The following is a 20,742-nucleotide window of genomic DNA, read 5'->3' on the forward strand; positions in this document are numbered from 1 at the left end:
AACACCGACATCAAGTCATTTAAATATCTGACTAGAGGTTTAAGTTGTAACATATAGTCTAAATTTTTCTAACTAGGTCATTAGCCCTTCTTATGAAACAAAAGAATTGTAATTCTTCAAATTGCATATGTATAAAGCACTGCAATGTATTATTACGATATCTCTATTGAAGTCACAACTTCATCTTATCTTATATATTACACACGTTACATCAAAAACAAAAACAAGATAATTACGTCCTACGCATTTTATTTGTCAATCTAGTCATGCATGTTAAACAATGACTTAAACTCTGCTAATTCGTTGGTTTTCCTGGCTGATTCAGGCAGCCAATTCTATTCTCTAATGGCACCAGGGAGGAAGAAGCCCTTGTACGAATTTGTTCTAGCGTATGAAATAAGAAATGTGCCCTATCTTTGTGTCTTTCTGAGTGCTTCATAAGTTTTGTTTTTAGCGGCCTTCGAAAGGGGAAAAGACGCTATTAGTTTTGTGTGGAATGTCTGTCTGTCCGTCTGTCCGTCCGTCCCGTTTAGATCTCGTAAACTAGAAAAGATAGTGAAAATCCGACATAATAATATTTTAGTCCATTCAAAGTTCAGATGCAACGGCTACTTTTTTCTTTATAGCTACTTATAAATATAACAGTTGATAATGGCGCCGAGAAATGAATTACTAGCTAGCTGGCCACACGGTGGGGAAAACTCTAGTTTGACTGTTATCATTTTTCAAGTAAAAAATGAAATAAATTTAACTTTGGCTATACATTGGAGCAGTCAGCCGCCGTAGTGTAACGAGCTGTTTATTAAATTGAAAGCTGCTAAAACTTTATTGGTATATTATCTAAGCTTTGCTTATATTTTTACCTGAATCCAATTTAGATTATGTCTACATTTTATATCTAGATTCTAGATAGTTCAAGAGTTTATTAAACAAATGTCCAGGAACATTTTGCGCATCGTCTTCTAAGTCTAGATATAATGATTATCATTGGGATATTAAAAAGTCTAGTTGATCTATACATTTGCTTAACCAGGATTCTTTCTTGGGACGGGGTAAAAAATGTTTCTTTTTTTTTTAAATTTAGCATTCATTAGTTAATAAGAAAAAATAATGTCTCTCTAAGCTTCAAGATTTTGATGCCACCAAATAAAAAACTACTTTCAGGGCTCATTCAATGGGCCAATACAATTTTGAATTCTATTTCTGCTCTTCAGGGCCCACAACTGTTGCCTACGTGAAATCGTCCATTAACGTCAAACACTTCCGGTCTTCTGTCAATGACATCGTCAGTTTCGCGCCTTTGGAAGTGGAACTGGGCAATGAGAACGACTATGAGCTAGAGGTCGTGACGTTGAGTGACGCAAAAATTCCATCCAGACGATACGACATTGCAGATCTCGGGGACCCGGACTACTTCCAGGGCTGGGCAGACGTTCAAGGCATCGGGGCTGCCAATGATTACTGCAGGTGAGTCTGACTCTAGTCAAAACAAAATAATCCTATATATGTTGAATGTCAAATGTTTTCAGGCCTAAATCTGTTTTTCAAAGTGTTTTTCTTTGTACGAATAACTTGTAATCACAAACTGGACATCTGTGAATCTAAAATGCGATGTCTAGATGGTCTTGTGCCACTCAACATTTGTCTTGGTTCTTATTGATATTTCCCCGAATGTTTTTACCTCATCCTAATGTGTCTTGTTAAGAAGCAAAATGTCCAGCTTGTTTTAAATAGCAGCAGTGCCGTACTTTGACTTCCAAAGGCCCTATAGTATTTGAAATATGGGGCCCTTTAAAAGTTCGACTTATAAATGTCATTGCATAAATATTTCGTGGGATCCCTAAGTTATAGCTTATGTTAGGTAAATTAAAGTAGCAGTATTACATAAAACACTGAACCATAATTTACAAATGTAAAAACAAAACCTAAAGACACAAAAATAAAGACACAGTTCTTATTCAACCTGCTAAGACAATCATTTTACGTCTATTTCTCTTGTTAATTACACACACATCCTGACAATCTTCAATGTGCCCTTTGTGCTTTTCTTCATTCAAATCTAAAAAGACACACTTTATGACTGATAGCCTGATATATATATATATATATTTATATATATAAAGTCTCACTTGAAAAACAAACTCAAAAACAAACGTGCGAAATAAACGGAACAAAACCTTCCTTGTTTGATAACATGTCTTTCTCTTTCAACATCAAACGCCCAAGAGCGATAATCTACATAAAAACAAATTAAAAGTCTTTTTTTTCGAGCACAAAGCTCTATTGACGTGTTTTCTAAACAGTATCTCTTTACCTGAACTCTGTGAGAGAGGATGGTAGATGCATTCTGGTTCTATTAGATGAAATCTAGATGATTATAACGTCTGCAATGACACAATCGCAAATCCTGGTACACAATTATTGTTTTAAACATAAAATCCAACTAGGTTAATAATAGAGCAAGTATGCTAATACTCTCAAAATCGGCTCGAAGTGGTCGGCTGAAGCAGACAATAAGACAGGCTTCAATATTTTCAGGAAGACCATCAGAAATTATGAAATACAAACTATCAACGAATACAACCTTATCTCCGTCAATACAAAAAGAAGAGACGTGCTCGTGTCGATAGTGTTGCCGATACTGTTGTAGTGTTTGTTCGACTAACGACATGATACCGCAGGATACAGAGATTTATAAATGTTATTAATTATTACATTGTTAATATTCATATGTATTTAATGAGCTGATAGTCATAAAGATAAAGTTAAATCCTAGGTGTCACTTACAAAGACATATCACGAATAAAGAGATTAGAAAAAGGATTAATACAGCAATTGGACCCGACGATGACCTGCAAACCACTGTCAAAAACACGTAAACTCAAACTCTGTGGCCACATCACAAGGTCCTCAGGGCTCGCAAAGATCTTCCTTCAGGGAACAGTACCAGGAAGAAGATGAAGATAAAGACAGAGAGACAACATCAAAGCATGAACAGGTCTGTCAGTGAATGAAATTCTATCATAGGCAAGGAAAGGGAGGATTGGAGAAGGACGGTCGACAGATCTTGTGTGGTACCCCAACGGTCCAATAGACCAAGGGATAGGCGAAGGTGATGTTAAATGTGAAGCCTGGCCTAACTGATGCTCTTGAATGATTATCTAATTGATCTAATTGTTTTGTAAAGAGCCTCAACAAATACACTGTTTTTTTCCTTTTCATCGTTAACCTATTTGTCTGTTTGGGGTGTATGGGTATTATTGGAAATACTACTTTTATGAATAATTACTTGTTGTTTTAAATTATGTTCCACTTATATACATACTAAATAGATTTTTTCTCTTTAAAACAAATAAACAAATTTTAGAAGTTAGTATGTCAAGAATGACAAAATCTAGTAAAACAAAAAAAAAAGATTTTTTTTTGACAAAAAAATCTAAAACTGTTTGCATTAATGTGTTAAAAACAGTTGTCCCCTTACTAAATAGTCTCCCGTGTTTTTTTTACTAATAGTGAATAGTTATAAATAGTTGTAAAAATGGTATATTTTTATGAAAAAAAACTGCTTGCATAGTTGAATTACATTTTTCGCTTTCGGAAAAGTAAAAAATAGACGTTACATCAGAACTTTGAAAGCCTTTTAAATATCATGGCGGATTTTCAACATCTTTTCTAGTTTACACGATCTACACGGACGGACGGACGGACAGACCACACAAAACTAGTAGCGGCTATTCCCTTTTTGGGGACCACTAAAAGAGAGAGAGAGGTACTAGTTTATTTTTATCTGAAACTTAACCGATAAAGTGATTTTTTTTCCTAAGCGACAGGAAAAATATTTTGGAGATATAGCGTCTGTTGTAGGATATAACTTAGGAGGCACGTTGACACGTGAGGTTATTCCCCCTAGAATGTATGAAATTAAAGAACGAGATGTTTTCACAATGTCATGACAACTACATACATTGTGTAGAAGGTTTTTCTTTTTTTACTCGGAGTGGCAAGTGTAGACTACCGTATCCTATAAAGGAAGGACATTACATGAACCTTTATTACAGGATTTACTCATAAGAATTAGTTAGTGTTGGTTCATCTTTGTCTTGAAAAGCACTAAATAATGAGATCAATGAGGTATAAACAGGAGGCCACTAAATAGTGAGATCAATGAGGTATAAACAGGAGGCCACTAAATAGTGAGATCAATGAGGTATAAACAGGAGGCCACTAAATAGTGAGATCAATGAGGTATAAACAGGAGGCCACTAAATAGTGAGATCAATGAGGTATAAACAGGAGGCCACTAAATAGTGAGATCAATGAGGTATAAACAGGAGGCCACTAAATAGTGAGATCAATGAGGTATAAACAGGAGGCCACTAAATAGTGAGATCAATGAGGTATAAACAGGAGGCCACTAAATAGTGAGATCAATGAGGTATAAACAGGAGGCCACTAAATAGTGAGATCAATGAGGTATAAACAGGAGGCCACTAAATAGTGAGATCAATGAGGTATAAACAGGAGGCCACTAAATAGTGAGATCAATGAGGTATAAACAGGAGGCCACTAAATAGTGAGATCAATGAGGTATAAACAGGAGGCCACTAAATAGTGAGATCAATGAGGTATAAACAGGAGGCCACTAAATAGTGAGATCAATGAGGTATAAACAGGAGGCCACTAAATAGTGAGATCAATGAGGTATAAACAGGAGGCCACTAAATAGTGAGATCAATGAGGTATAAACAGGAGGCCACTAAATAGTGAGATCAATGAGGTATAAACAGGAGGCCACTAAATAGTGAGATCAATGAGGTATAAACAGGAGGCCACTAAATAGTGAGATCAATGAGGTATAAACAGGAGGCCACTAAATAGTGAGATCAATGAGGTATAAACAGGAGGCCACTAAATAGTGAGATACTTTTTTAATATTAATATTTTTCTTGGATGTTTTCTCTCCCTTAGAGTGGTTGGCAAGGCAAAACGTCGCTTTCTTTCTTGTAACTTGGCCGGCAGCAGAGACCAGGGTCATCACTACGTGTCTAAGCTTGGCTTTCAGGCTGGACACCCGAACACGTGGTTCATGAGAGACATGGATGGAGATGGACGGGATGATTATTGCAGGTGAGTGTTACACTACCTCCTAATGAGTGTTACACTACCTCCTAATGAGTGATACACTACCTCCTATTGAGTGATACACTACCTCCTAATGAGTGATACACTACCTCCTAATGAGTGATACACTACCTCCTAATGAGTGATACACTACCTCCTAATGAGTGATACACTACCTCCTAATGAGTGATACACTACCTCCTAATGAGTGATACACTACCTCCTAATGAGTGATACACTACCTCCTAATGAGTGTTACACTACCTCCTAATGAGTGATACACTACCTCCTAATGAGTGATACACTACCTCCTAATGAGTGATACACTACCTCTACATTACTGATACACTACCTCTACATTAGTGATACACTACCTCTACATTAGTGATAGGTTAACTCTACATTAGTGATACGTTAACTCTACATTAGTGATACACTACCTCTACATTAGTGAATAACTACCTCTACATTAGTGATACGTTAGCTCTACATTAGTGATACACTACCTCTACATTAGTGATACGTTAACTCTACATTAGTAATACGATAACTCTACATTAGTGATTACCTCTACATGAGTGATACACTACCTCTACATTAGTGATACACTACCTCTACACTAGTGATACGTTCACTCTACATTAGTGATACGTTAACTCTACATTAGTGATACGTTCACTCTACATTAGTGATACACTACCTCTACATTAATGATACACTACCTCTACACTAGTAATACGTTCACTCTACATTAGTGATACGTTAATTCTACATTAGTGATACGTTCACTCTACATTAGTGATACGTTAACTCTACATTAGTGATACGTTCACTCTACATTAGTGATACGTTAACTCTACATTAGTGATACGTTCACTCGACATTAGTGATACGTTAACTCTACATTAGTGATACGTTAACTCTACATTAGTGATACGTTCACTCTACATTAGTGATAGGTTAACTCTACATTAGTGATACGTTAACTCTACATTAATGATACGTTAACTCTACATTACTGATACGTTCACTCTACATTAGTGATAGGTTAACTCTACATTAGTGATACGTTAACTCTACATTAGTGATACGTTAACTCTACATTACTGATACGTTCACTCTACATTAGTGATAGGTTAACTCTACATTAGTGATACGTTAACTCAGGGCCGGTCTTAGGCCACTGCAACCTATGCGGTCGCAGTGGGCCCCGCGCGATGTGAATTCTAGGAGTAAATTATTAAATTAAACCATTATAACTTATCATTTAAGGGTTCCTGGAATTCTCCTGAAAGTATAAACTATAACAAAAAGTCATGAAAATCTCCTGAGATTGTTAAAATCTTCTGAAAACTGATGCAAATCTTAAAACGGACAAAATTGTCATTTCGATGTGTCATTCAATATGGAAAACGCCAATCCTACTGGCGATTAAAAAAATGGCATTGTCAGCTTTCATTTAATAAAAATGTAATAATAAGGTAAATTTTAACCAAAACAAGAACTTCAAATATTTAATTTACTTCAATAGTCACTGGCATACAAATATAGATCTAAATCTATCTCGACCGCTTAAAAAAACAAAAATAAAAGCGATATTTTGCGAATCGGCTTTTTGTTGGAAAACTACCGTCTATTGTAGATGGCTCGTCAAGTTAATTTAACAGTAATTTTGTACTTAGTAAAGTATGAATAAAATGCAAAGACGAATTTATTTACTAATTCAAAATCTTAATTTTCAGTTATTATCCTTATCACAACCCAAATTGGGCCCCGCGCACTCCGTTTCGCCCCGCAACCTGTAGGACCGGCCCTGCCTAACCCAAACAGGGTCACATTTTTCTTTATTTGTGTTATTTTGTTGTTTTTTGTTGCACTATTCTGGAGACCAAGAGCAAATAAAGTTCCCTTGGAGGTTCGCGCTTTGATATTTAAAGACTCTTAAACGCTCAAAACACCCTAGGGGGGTGGGCTCTATATGCAAGCAAAACAAGAAAATACATTAACAATAATACCTGCATGTCACTCCAATTCAGTTTCCGGTATCAGACAGCTCAGTCACTTGCAACAGGACACTAAAAATAACATTAGGGCACTCAATCAGACACGCAGTACAACGCTTATGTCCTTAAAAACTTTCGTTAAAATGACCAAAACACTAGAAACCACAACACGAGGCAAACACTCATTAAGCGGACACTCACTAGGAACAAGAGGCAAACACTCATTAAGCGTACACTCACTAGGAACAAAAAACACGAGGCAAACACTCATTAAGCGGACACTCACTAGGAACAAAGTATAACGCAAGCACTCATTAAGCGTACACTCACTAGGAACAAAGTATAACGCAAACACTCATTAAGCGGACACTCAATAGGAACCAAAAAACACGAGGCAAACACTCATTAAGCGGACACTCACTAGGAACAAAAAAAAATAACGCAAACACTCATTAAGCGTACACTCACTAGGAACAAAGTATAACGCAAACACTCATTAAGCGTACACTCACTAGGAACAAAGTATAACGCAAACACTCATTAAGCGTACACTCACTAGGAACAAAGTATAACGCAAACACTCATTAAGCGGACACTCACTAGGAACCAAAAAAAATAACGCAAACACTCATTACAACAAAGAAAAAACTTAGAATACTAATCTCACAATTATTCCTATACACTTAAGTTCCAACTATCTCTAAGTCCCAACTCCTTACAAAACCTCCATACAAAACCTAAGACACCTTGAATTACAGTTTACCCGTTATAAATTTTCAAAGTAAGAAAAAAGAAATAAATTTAAATTTTGCTATACGCCTAGATCTGTTTGTAAAATGTTTTACATGTTTCGGATGTTCCTTCAGAGTTGAAGATAGTTTACTTCCTAGTCCAAACCTCCTGCAGGACGATGGGGGATGGGAGCGGCAGGGTTTGAACACTGGACCATCGATAAATTCAAACGACAGTCCAGCGCGCAAACCGCACGACCAGTCAGCCATCTAGATCCAACATCTGTTTTCACTCACCCGAAAAGGAAGGAGGGTGTGGCGGACGAGTTTTATAAGAGAAATCACACAATTTATATACAAATTCTTTACTTATGTTAATAATATTTAATGTTAATAATTATTTATATTGTTATGACTAAATTTCGCACTGTCATTAGGTTCGAGACTGTGCACCATGAGACACAGGACACGTTAAAAGAAAAGAGGAAGTTAAAGATGGCCAATAATTAGATCTAGGATGTAAACCAGAAAGAAGTTCTGCTATTATTGGTTACTCTAGTGGTACATTTGTTATCGCATTACTATTGCTCTATTATTAAATTGGTGTTTTGATATATCCCTTTCGTTTAGGTTCTTTGGGCTCGCTGTTGGTTGAGTTACAGCAATTGGTGTCAGAAGTGGGATTCTCAACGAAAGTGGGAAGAACTTGCACATATGTATGCGAGTTGTTGTTGCCTACAATATACGTTGAGTGATTCTGTATGGACTATACAGTTACACCTATTTTATTCTGGTGTTATGAAATATTTTGTTATGTCCAGACTGTCACATCACCTTAGGGAGTCCATTGGAGTTTTTCACGATGAACTGAACACTGTCAAGGACGCTAAGTAAAACGTTTATTGTTGCCAACTAAAAAACAATAAATTAAGCTCAAATTTTTACACTATCTCAATGTATAGCTAGCAGTTGATCTTGGTAGCAAATCTTCTATATTATCACTAGTTGGTTGCCCATTTGTGTTTAAATAGAATGAAAGTCTAATGCTAACTCCATACTGACATTATTTGTGCTACAATCGGAAGAGATAAATGCAGTATACAAATCTTCTGAAAACTGATGCAAATCTTAAAACGGACAAAATTGTCATTTCGATGTGTCATTCAATATGGAAAACGCCAATCCTACTGGCGATTAATAAAATGGCATTGTCAGCTTTCATTTAATAAAAATGTAATAATAAGGCGAATTTTAACCAAAACAAGAACTTCAAATATTTAATTTACTTCAATAGTCACTGGCATACAAATATAGATCTAAATCTATCTCGACCGCTTAAAAAAACAAAAATAAAAGCGATATTTTGCGAATAGGCTTTTTGTTGGAAAACTACCGTCTATTGTAGATGGCTCGTCAAGTTAATTTAACAGTAATTTTGTACTTAGTAAAGTATGAATAAAATGCAAAGACGAATTTATTTACTAATTCAAAATCTTAATTTTCACTTATTATCCTTATCACAACCAAAGTTAGGCCCCGCGCACTCCGTTTCGCATAGGGCCCCGCAACCTGTAGGACCGGCCCTGCGTTAACTCTACATTAGTGATAAATAAACTCTACATTAGTGAGACGTTAACTCTACATGAGTGATACACTACCTCTACATTAGTGAAACACTAACTCTACATTAGCGATACACTAACATTCATGTCTACCTCATTCATGATGCTTCACTTGGTAAACCAAGCCCTGTTATTGTCCTCCTGCCTCCTTTCCTTTTGAGGCTCTAGTCAGGCGGATATTGTGGATAATAAAAAGTCCAAGTTTTCTAAAACTTTCTTTACAACATTTATTTTAAAATGTATCTACCTTTTTTTTTTCTCTCTTTCTGCAGGTGCACTTGGTTTCATTATGTCATGCAATTACTTTCTGTACGGTGCACATTCTTTTCTTCTGTGGTGCATTTATTTGTATCTAGTGGTAGTTCAAGACTTCCTGACATTATTTCTGTGTGTGATTCCTTGAGTTTGTAGTACGTGATAGTTCAAGACTTCTTGACATTATTTCTGTGTGTGATTCCTTGAGTTTGAAGTATGTGATAGTTCAAGACTTCTTGACATTATTTCTGTGTGTGATTCCTTGAGTTTGTAGTACGTGATAGTTCAATACTTCTTGACATTATTTCTGTGTGTGATTCCTTGAGTTTGTAGTACGTGATAGTTCAAGACTTCCTGACATTATTTCTGTGTGTGATTCATTGAGTTTGTAGTACGTGATATTTCAAGACTTCTTGACATTATTTCTGTGTGTGATTCCTTGAGTTTGTATCATGTGATAGTTCAAGACTTCTTGACATTATTTCTGTGTGTGATTCCTTGAGTTTGTAGTACGTGATAGTTCAAGACTTCTTGACATTATTTCTTTGTGTGATTCCTTGAGTTTGTAGTACGTGATAGTTCAATACTTGTTGACATTATTTCTGTGTGTGATTCCTTGAGTTTGTAGTACGTGATAGTTCAAGACTTCTTGACATTATTTCTGTGTGTGATTCCTTGAGTTTGTAGTACGTGATAGTTCAAGACTTCTTGACATTATTTCTGTGTGTGATTCCTTGAGTTTGTAGTACGTGATAGTTCAAGACTTCCTGACATTATTTCTGTGTGTGATTCCTTGAGTTTGTAGTACGTGATAGTTCAAGACTTCTTGACATTATTTCTGTGTGTGATTCCTTGAGTTTGTAGTACGTGATAGTTCAAGACTTCCTGACATTATTTCTGTGTGTGATTCCTTGAGTTTGTAGTACGTGATAGTTCAAGACTTCTTGACATTATTTCTGTGTGTGATTCCTTGAGTTTGTAGTACGTGATAGTTCAAGACTTCCTGACATTATTTCTGTGTGTGATTCCTTGAGTTTGTAGTACGTGATAGTTCAAGACTTCTTGACATTATTTCTGTGTGTGATTCCTTGAGTTTGTAGTACGTGATAGTTCAAGACTTCCTGACATTATTTCTGTGTGTGATTCCTTGAGTTTGTAGTACGTGATAGTTCAAGACTTCTTGACATTATTTCTGTGTGTGATTCCTTGAGTTTGTAGTACGTAATAGTTCAAGACTTCTTGACATTATTTCTGTGTGTGATTCCTTGAGTTTGTAGTACGTGATAGTTCAAGACTTCTTGACATTATTTCTGTGTGTGATTCCTTGAGTTTGTAGTACGTGATAGTTCAAGACTTCCTGACATTATTTCTGTGTGTGATTCCTTGAGTTTGTAGTACGTGATAGTTCAAGACTTCCTGACATTATTTCTGTGTGTGATTCCTTGAGTTTGTAGTACGTGATAGTTCAAGACTTCCTGACATTATTTCTGTGTGTGATTCCTTGAGTTTGTTGTATGTGATAGTTCAAGACTTCTTCATTGGATGCACATTCTAGTTTCTTGTGCTGCGTTTATTTTGTTTTTTATATAGTGCAATACTTCCGCGTGTAGTGCACATTATTTCATTCTGTGATGCACACACTTTCCACTCAGAAAGATCTCGACTTTGGTGACATCTCAAACAGAAGTGTTTTCACAAAGCCAGTTCTTCAATCTTAACAGCTGGGAGATATCTTTCTCAGAGTGTTACGTGGCGTGACCTGACCGACTTTCTCTCTAGTGTCGCCAACTTGAATACATATAATTTTAAAATAGCAGGACCGAATCGCCCCCCCCCCTCCCGAAATATTCCCCATCTTGTTTTCCCATTCATATCTTTAAATTACAGAAGGCGGCTCCGACTTCTAATGAGACAAATTAGAATGTTGGAAATGGCTTCATAATCTTGTAGCTCTTTATAGACACACACCATTTAATGTGTATTTATGACAAGTTATGTACATTCCTACAAATTATCTTACACATAAAACCCACTCAATGACACTTTAACTAAGTAATCATTAGATTTGTATTGTGCCATAGATAAGAAGCTTGCATTTTCGTACTTGTATTTATATAGAAGCGACATCTAATTAAAAAAAAAATAAAAGTAGAAAGAAAATGTATGAAATTAGTTAAGACCAAGAGTGGCCGAGGTGAAAGAAAGAACAGTTGAAGGAAGTGAGTCTGAGTTCAAACATAATACTTTGTCATCCTCAATCTTAGGAAGTATTTATGGTCTCTCTTTAGCAACCAAACAACAAATATACAAGCTCTTTTTTTTTTCTTTTACTCCCCCTGCCCACCGCCCCAAACCACAGGTGTTTGCTGTTTCAAGGCAGTTCCAAGACCACATGTATGAAATCTGGGGAGCGCGGGTTTTATGGCAGCACTACTCAGGGAGGAAATCAGCATACATTTTCACTTCCGGGCTCTGACGGATGTCACACAAGGCGAATCAACCACGTGTTCGGAGAGTGAGACCAAAATATGGCAGCCATGTTACTTCAAAAAAAATGTTGGTTTATTTTATTGTGAATATTACAATCGGGTGTTATTATGTAAATGTTACATTCTCAATAAGCAAAGATGATATAAATATATACTCAATTAAAGAGTTATTTTTTTTATTTTCCTATATTACAAGAAGTCTCTATTTTCTTAATTTTTATGAGAGTGCATTCAACTATCGTTATTTTTATTGTATTATAATGATATTTTCTAGGGCTAATAATCAATGCTCTCATAACTATGTCTAAAAACTGAAAAATAATTTTAAAAAAGACCACTTAACTTACATATATTCTATTCGGATAAGGTCTAGGGTTAGGGTTAGGACTTAGACTCTGTGTATTATACTGCCATCAAGTGCAGAAGATAACAGTGACATTGTTTATTAAACGCTAAATTTCGACTGTATTTATATAACCTTATTTAAAAGAATGTCACGTTTGGAAAACATAAGGTGTCATTCCTAGACCAGGTAGGAAGTTTAACACCCACAGTAGGTCTTACAATAAAGTAACACTTACAGTAGGTCTTACAATGAAGTAACACTTACAGTAGGTCTAACTATGAAGTAACACTTACAGTAGGTCTTACTATGAAGTAACACTTACAGTAGGTCTTACTATGAAGTAACACTTACAGTAGGTCTTACAATGAAGTAACACTTACAGTAGGTCTTACTATGAAGTAACACTTACAGTAGGTCTTACTATGAAGTAACACTTACAGTAGGTCTTACAACGAAGTAACACTTACAGTAGGTCTTACAACGAAGTAACACTTACAGTAGGTTTTACTATGAAGTAACACTTACAGTAGGTCTTACAACGAAGTAACACTTACAGTAGGTCTTACAACGAAGTAACACTTACAGTAGGTTTTACTATGAAGTAACACTTATTTTCACAAAGTAAGCAAGTAAAACGAGAAAAGGAAAAAAAAACTAAAAAACCATACAATTATGAAACTATTTCCTTCCGAAGAATTCTCGCCCCTTTCATGAATGCAGCATTTGTTGTTCTCTTTGTTCGCCTCCTATCTAGACGTTTACTCGCACTTCACGACAACAAGACTATACATTACCACAGATTGCTAATCCTGACTTAGAACTACATAATACAAAAATAACTTACCCGGAATGCGACTTGGGCAGTAAAAGATTATTGGACCAATGTCCGGTTTATCTTAAAAGCGTTATCCTGTCAGTAGTGGAAAGAGGGGCAACTTTTTAAATTGTTTTTTTCTACAATGTTGACTTAATTTGCCATAAAAGCTTCTAACATTAGGGCAGTGCCTCGTGACTCTCTTTCTAATTCTCTTTGATGCTAAATGCAAGTTGAAAAAACCAAAACGTGTATTTTGTTATTGGGTTCAAGCCTAGACCGAAACTCTCTGAGAACTTACATTTGAAATGAAGTTTTCTACACTCAGTTAAAAACTAACTTTTCTTCATTTTTTTTTGTTTTTTTTTGTAATCTTGATAATACATGTCATTTGTCATCTGAGAAGTTTAGTGACAACATTACTAAATTTCCTTTGAATTTAATGCATTTTGATTGAATAAATATAATAAATTATGTCATAATTGAAAATGTATGAAATATTTGTTGTTCTTTTTATACTTTGGACTCACTGCCAGTCTATGTTTGAATAATGCTCACTTTATTTGTTTTGTGATGCACAATACAAATTGTTTTTGTCCCTAAAGACTTTTTAAAGTCAGCCAATTATTCTATTGACACTAGAAAGTGGACCGAGCTAACTGCCTGCCTGACTGAATCATCATTAATTTTACCACTTGCGGTGGACGAAAGCATGCACAACTTGTACTTTACTTACCGAGTATAGAGAACAACTAAGTAATTTTCACAATCGAATCCGCAGCGGATAAATTTACCAGAAACCATTTTTTCATTCCCGTTTCGAGCCAATATATATATTTTAAAGCCGAAATATAAAAATGTACAAAATTATACATCTTTCCGTTTTTAAGCTATATTGAAACTCTTTTTGAGTGCAACTTTCAAAGCAATCGATGGCGCGTAGTTTGCTTTTGTAGCTATTGTATAAAATCAATATTTTTTTTCTGTGTATCAGAACTGGGAGAGATTCTAGTTTTTTTGTAAGGCCTATATAATGACTTAAGGAATAACTAAGCATTCTTCTAAATTGTTCTAAATGACCATTTAGACATTATAGGAAAGATTCCTTTATTGTCTAATAATGCTACAGAGTGTAAGTATCACAATATTAAGTCAAATAAAAAATAGAATCTAAAGAAAGCGGGGGGGGGGGGGGAATGAGTCTAGAAAGGGGAGAGCACTGTTCAATCGCTGCCATATCTCTTATTATTGCAAGGCTTAACCCCTGTTAGCCTAGTACATTTTTCATGTAAACGAAATTACTTAATGTTAAACTCGGTAAAAATGAGTATGAAAGGTAATAATAAAAAATAAAGACATAAAATACGTATTTCTATAGTTATATCTTTTAAACAAGGTTACAAAGCGAGTTTGTGTTATCACACAAACTCAGAGGCGGCCCCGTCGGAGTCGGATCCCTCTCGACTATTCGCAAAGAATATTTAAGATGTAATTTAATTGTGATGGTTAAAAGTAATGATGTTTCAAAGATTCATTTACCGTTTTTAAATGTTTCAGATGTTCCTTCTAAGTTAAAAAATTATTAACTTCTCGATAGTCGACGGAGGATGGCACTGAGCAGGGTATAAACCCTGCCTGGTCATGCAGTTTGCGCACTGGACTGCAGTTCGGATTTATCGATGGTCCTGGTTCACACCCTGCCCGCTCCCACCCCCCTTCGTCCTGCGGGAGGCTTGGACTAGGAAGTAAACTATCTTCAACTCTGAAGGAACAACCAAAACATGTAAAAGAAACAAACAACCCTGGACCGTCGTGATAATCAATTCAGCACGCTAACCGCACGACCAGGCATTGCTCTTAACTTAAAAACAAACTGGTTACACACTAATAGCCTATTATTGATAAAGAGATATATTACACATTACGGCATGACATCTACGGGATATGTACAATATGTCAGACGAGCGATTTTAGATAATCTTTCAGCATTGATTTGTAATTGAAAAAAAAAAAGAAGTAAAAAAAACGGATACGCCGTGCTTGTACTTCGATGTCTCAGCACAGTTATCAACAGCTATTCGTATTTTCAATTAAACGGAACTAGAATGAAGTTGTACATCTACATCTTATCTTATCTTATGCAATACATACTCTAAACTTCTGAATTAGCACTCTTAAGATCTGTATCTACTAGATCTAGATCTATAATATAAATTTGGAATAATTTAGATGTAATTTAGAATAGATTTATGAAAAAAAATCCTAGATAATCTATCAATAGACTAAATGCAACATTAAATTGAAAAATAGTAGATTAGTTTTAGTATATTAGAACATTGAAACATTGATCTAGACGTTTGGAAATCAAAATTTACTTTTTAAGTCTAGAAATTGAAATTCTATATCTTGATTTATCTTATCTTATCTTATATAATACAGACGTTACTTCAAAAAAGAAGATGATTACGTCCATGCATTTAGTCATGCATATTAACCTATGACTTAAATTCTACCACATCACTAGTTTTCCTGGCTAGCTCAGGCAACCCATTCCATGCTCTAATAGCACTAAGGAAGAAGGAGTATTTGTACAAATTTGTCCTAGCATATGGGACGAGGTATGTGCCTTTATCTTTATGTCTTTCAGAGTATTTTATTAAATTTTGTATTTGAAGATTATGGTTCAGTGTTTTATGTATAATTGCTACTTTACTTTTGAGTCTTCTGTCCTGAAGGCTTTCTAAATTTAGTGATTTTACTAAAGGTATTACTCTAGTCAAATGTGAATATTCGTTTGTTCCAGTTTCTTAATGTTTTCTTGAGTTGAGGGGTCCCAAACGGAGGATGCATATTCTATTATTCGTCTAACCAAGGTTAAATAACATTTTTGTTTTATGTTCTTATTTGATTTATAGAATTTTCTTTTAATGCTCTTCCTAATGCTTTGTTTCATTTTTTTAATAGTTTCATCATGGAACTATACTAATGGAACACCAGCTTCGAGATTTTATGATCAGAGTGCCGTCGCGCATCTTTTTTCGCGCACCATACCAATTTGAAAAATCGATGAGGATGCGAAAGAAGAAATTTACTCCGAGAGCCACTTGGATTGACCTTCATTGAGAGTAAAACTTCCCCACACTATATTTTATTAGATCTGTAAAAACTTTATCCATTTTCTGACTATCTGATAAAATAGATACAATTTCCCTGAATAAGAGATCGTCACAAAAGTTGTTTTTTTCGATCACCCTATAAAATGCCACTTATTTTCCAAAAAATAGAATCTAAATTCCGAAAATACAATCTTTCAGTGTTTCTGTGTTTGGTTTATTTACACTAAATCTGGATGAAGACCTGTCTACCGTTCCGCCAAATGCGTATTTGTTACGATATGCTAAATTGCACGAAATAAAAATAGGAGGCCTAATACAGTTTTGACACTCCAAGCTACGCATTTCTAATCGTTTTTTTATTATTATCGAAAGGACTAGGCTATAGGCATACACGACTCGTGGGAAACAAAGAAAAAGTTAATCTTGATAATATTGTAGCCTAAATAAAATGACAAAAAAAAAACAACAAAACAACTATAGCCTAATCTAAAATGAAACAGATCTAGAGCTAGATTTTCTTGGACGAATGATATAAAATAAGTATAAATAATAAGTCATATGAATCTGATAGATCTAAAACAAATACTGATAGAGTCATTCATTAATTAATTATTAGAATTACTTGACTACCAACTGGGTATTTTTATTGCCAAAATACAATGTATTTTATGTGCATTTATTAAAAACAACAACCAAAAATTAAGCGTTTGACGCAACTAGATCTAATATTAGTAATATATAGATTCTAGTTCTAGATCCAGAAAGCTACTTCTCTAATTCAGTTTTCTAGTTTAATTCTAGTTAGATCTAGATGTCTAGACCACTAGATCTAAATCTAGCCAGGGTTTTTGTCATGGAATAGATTTATAAAACTTCAGCCACCTACTGATCACGATATGACAGATACTTCAGATAGGCCTACTCTATCTACTACTAGACTGAGTTTTGCAAAGGGAATGAAGAATATTTAATTGATGTTGCTTTTTTTTTTGCCAACATTTTAAACCTTTGCACCAGGTTTTAGTTTTAAGGAGAATGCACCATATTTTATATGTTTACTTTGGTTAGATTCTTATTTAAATTTTAAAAAAGTAAAATTTCCCTTACCACTCATCCACTGCACTCCCTCTTGTTTTAATGGGGCTCAGATTAATAGTTTTCAAGTACAATATCAAACAGATTTAAAGAAATACTAAATCCAAACCTGTTGGCTGAATGACAGGATATACATAAATATGAATACAGCTTACAGTCTAATATATATATCTTAAATTAAAATTAGTCCAAGACTTTTATTTTGCAACATGATGGGATTTTCCTTTCTGGTGGTGCTATGCAGGAGTCCAAGAATCTCATCTTTTCTCATAACAGAAAGTTATCTAGTTATAAAAATAAATAAAAGGATTTAAAAAAAAATTAAAAAATATGTGTGACATATGTGTTGACCATGCTAAAAGTATATATGTTATTAATTATAGTTATATAATTTTGCCATTCTAAAAATAGTCTGTACCTAAAAGGAGCTACTGCGTTAATGTGTAGACATGGCCCTGACCTTAATAGTTATGAATTATTACTATAGGTGAATGCAGATGTTCAGTTAATTTGATGCACATTGAACTAATCTAAAAGCAACTATAACATATATTATGATTTACATTTTCATGGAAAACTAGTTTTTCAAAAATACAAGTACTTCAGCTTATGAGAAAAGTACATGGGAAAAATTGCAGTACCTTACCTTTAAGAGGTGCAACCAATCATTGACTTTTCAGGAATGCATGCCTTTTTCTTGCATTTCCAAGCATAACTGTAATTATACAATTAGGCATATTGGTTAATTTCTTTTGAAAACATTACAATTAAAAAATAATATTATTAAATTGAAAATGTATCAAACATACAAATTATCAGACAATTTTGCCTAATTTCATCAAACAGTTTATTGTAAAGGAATGGCCTGCACAACAGCCAAGGTATATTAGGCATTCATGAAAGATGAATGTGCTTAAGAGTAATATAAATAAAAAAAAAAACTTAGAGAAAAATGTTAAATTCCATCCCAGATATTTGGATGTTGCTTGACCATGAAAATCGCACAATTCATAAAACATCTATTAGATAACTAAAATAAAAATTGTATAGTAGTACTTACATTAAATATTGAATGGATGCCCAGAGAGTAGAAATAGTATAAGTATGATCCTTGAGCCATTCTGGTACATCATCAGAACTGGTTGCCATGGTTCTACTTGTTAATAACTGAAACATTACAAACATTTTTTTTTATTTATAATTTATCACAGACTAGAATAGAAATGTTGCCAGGAAAAATACCAATGGTTAGAATACACCTGATGCTACTTTTGTAGCCTTATTACTGGTTAAAATGCACCAAAACTTCATTAATTAAATCTGATAAGAAACATATATGTATCACACAAGTCCAAGTTTATCAGAGTGTCAGCAAATAATTAACTAGATATGTGAGTTTTATATTAAAGTACTGAATTTCAGGGGATAGATCCAACTTGACACCACATCATTTATTATTTCATGAACTCATGGGTCTGGGTATGGCATGGAATGGAAACTAATATATATATATGGGGTGTAGGCAAGGCATGGATTATAAATTGTCTTGTATAGATTAGATTGGGTAAAACTGCCAATCGAAGGTAACTTTTACTGATAGATCTGGATAAATTATAAATTTATGGGACCTAGGCCTGCATAAATTTTATCTTTTATTTATATATTTTATGTACATATATAACTAGTCTAGAATCTATAATTATATCTTAATAATAATTTTTGTAGATAGATGTCATATAATATCTAACATATTAAGTATAGATCAGTAGATTTAGAATTTTAGCTAGTGGAATATTTTTATATCCTAATCTGAACTGGATCTATATATCTAGAATTTAGATCAGTAGATTTAGTATTTTAGGTACTAAAAACGTTTATACTCTAAATCTAAACTGGATCTAGATCTAATTATTCTAGAAGCTTAGATCTAGAAGACTAGTTGTCAAGATTTGACTACACTATGGCTAATGTACTAGCTTAGTAGGCCTACTAGATAGATCAAGAGACAGAGTACTAATAGACTCGTCTTGCCTCGTTGGGCCTCTCAAATCAGCTATAGACTTTAGAGACAATTTAGGAAGGTGAATATCGATACAATTCAAAGATTTACAAGCTACATGTTAGAGTCTAGCTAGAGATGCTAGATCTAGTCTAGAAGGCTTATCAATAAAAAATAAAATCAATCATTTCTAAAGTTTGTAAAATTATATGTAGATCTAATCTATCTATTTATAATATAATAAAAATCTATGTCTACTTTTTAAATATTTAAAATGATATGGCTGGTGATATTAATTATTTTAATTGAGACATTGACATACTGTCACATACAAAGTAACAAAATAATTAGATCTTATACTAACTCATAGACTCATACCATATTGTATTAAACCTTCGAGTTTACGTTCCACTACCTTGACTTGACTATATTGACTAAATAAAGGGCACTATGATTATAGATGTAGATTATTATCTATGATGATGGTGTTTATCAACTGGTAGATCTATAAGTAGTATCGTCACTTTAAGTATAATCAGTATAACCACTGCATTCGTTTCATTCACTGTCTGTATCAATAATCGTGTGAATGACTGAATGTGATGTGAAAGTGAAGTCTAGATTTAGAATAATTTAGATAGAATTGATAGATTATAGATCTACTATTAAAAAGTATTAACTATACTAACTATAGTGTCTATACTATAGTATAGCCAGTATGACTCGTATGAGTATACTCATATACTGTAAAAGTGTATAATAGTAAGTATAGCTATAGATATAGACAGACTAGATCATAGATGATCGATAGATCTAGAATCTAGACTAGAGTCACTAGATTTGACTAGATCTATAAATATTCATATTGACAATTATTGAATTATTGATCTCATGTATGGTCTAGAATAGTCTAGATCTAGATAAAATAGAGTGGATCTCATGACTGTCTATATTAGATCTATTGATTTTTTTTAAAACGTTAAATAAATCTAGACCTTAGTCTTTAACTTTAGTCTAGGCCTAGGTGTTGTAGATCTAGAGTCTATATTATTCTAGATATTATACAAGAGATCTAGATCAATATAAGTTCGGTTTTTTTAAAATTCGCATTCGAAATTTTAAATACCCAGATTTAAGTATTTATATACCCA

The 20,742-nt window shown here is 34.1% G+C and overlaps 1 protein-coding gene and 1 long non-coding RNA gene across 3 annotated transcripts in view; one reads left to right on the plus strand and one right to left on the minus strand.

Moving 5' to 3' along the window:
• Positions 1–12,385, plus strand: part of LOC106057543 (uncharacterized) — a 50,145-nt gene extending 37,760 nt beyond the window's left edge. The window contains exons 3-5 of the mRNA XM_056020848.1: positions 1,215–1,467; positions 4,969–5,127; positions 12,092–12,385. Of these exons, the coding sequence (XP_055876823.1) occupies positions 1,215–1,467; positions 4,969–5,127; positions 12,092–12,251 (572 nt within the window). The 3' untranslated portion in view covers positions 12,252–12,385. The remainder of the gene's footprint in view (positions 1–1,214; positions 1,468–4,968; positions 5,128–12,091) is intronic.
• A 5,077-nt stretch (positions 12,386–17,462) lies between these two features.
• Positions 17,463–20,603, minus strand: LOC129924625 (uncharacterized). Of its 2 annotated transcripts, XR_008776640.1 has the most exons (5): positions 20,587–20,603; positions 19,970–20,184; positions 18,653–18,759; positions 18,239–18,307; positions 17,463–17,876 (listed from the first exon to the last, which is right to left on the minus strand). It is a non-coding gene; the product is annotated as an uncharacterized LOC129924625 (long non-coding RNA). The 2 variants fall into 2 exon arrangements; XR_008776639.1 differs by lacking the exon at positions 20,587–20,603 and having other exon boundaries at positions 19,970–20,386.
• Between the last annotated feature and the right edge of the window lie 139 nt (positions 20,604–20,742).

The sequence above is a fragment of the Biomphalaria glabrata genome, chromosome 2 (genome assembly GCF_947242115.1).
Source record: "Biomphalaria glabrata chromosome 2, xgBioGlab47.1, whole genome shotgun sequence".
Classification (NCBI taxonomy): domain Eukaryota; kingdom Metazoa; phylum Mollusca; class Gastropoda; family Planorbidae; genus Biomphalaria; species Biomphalaria glabrata.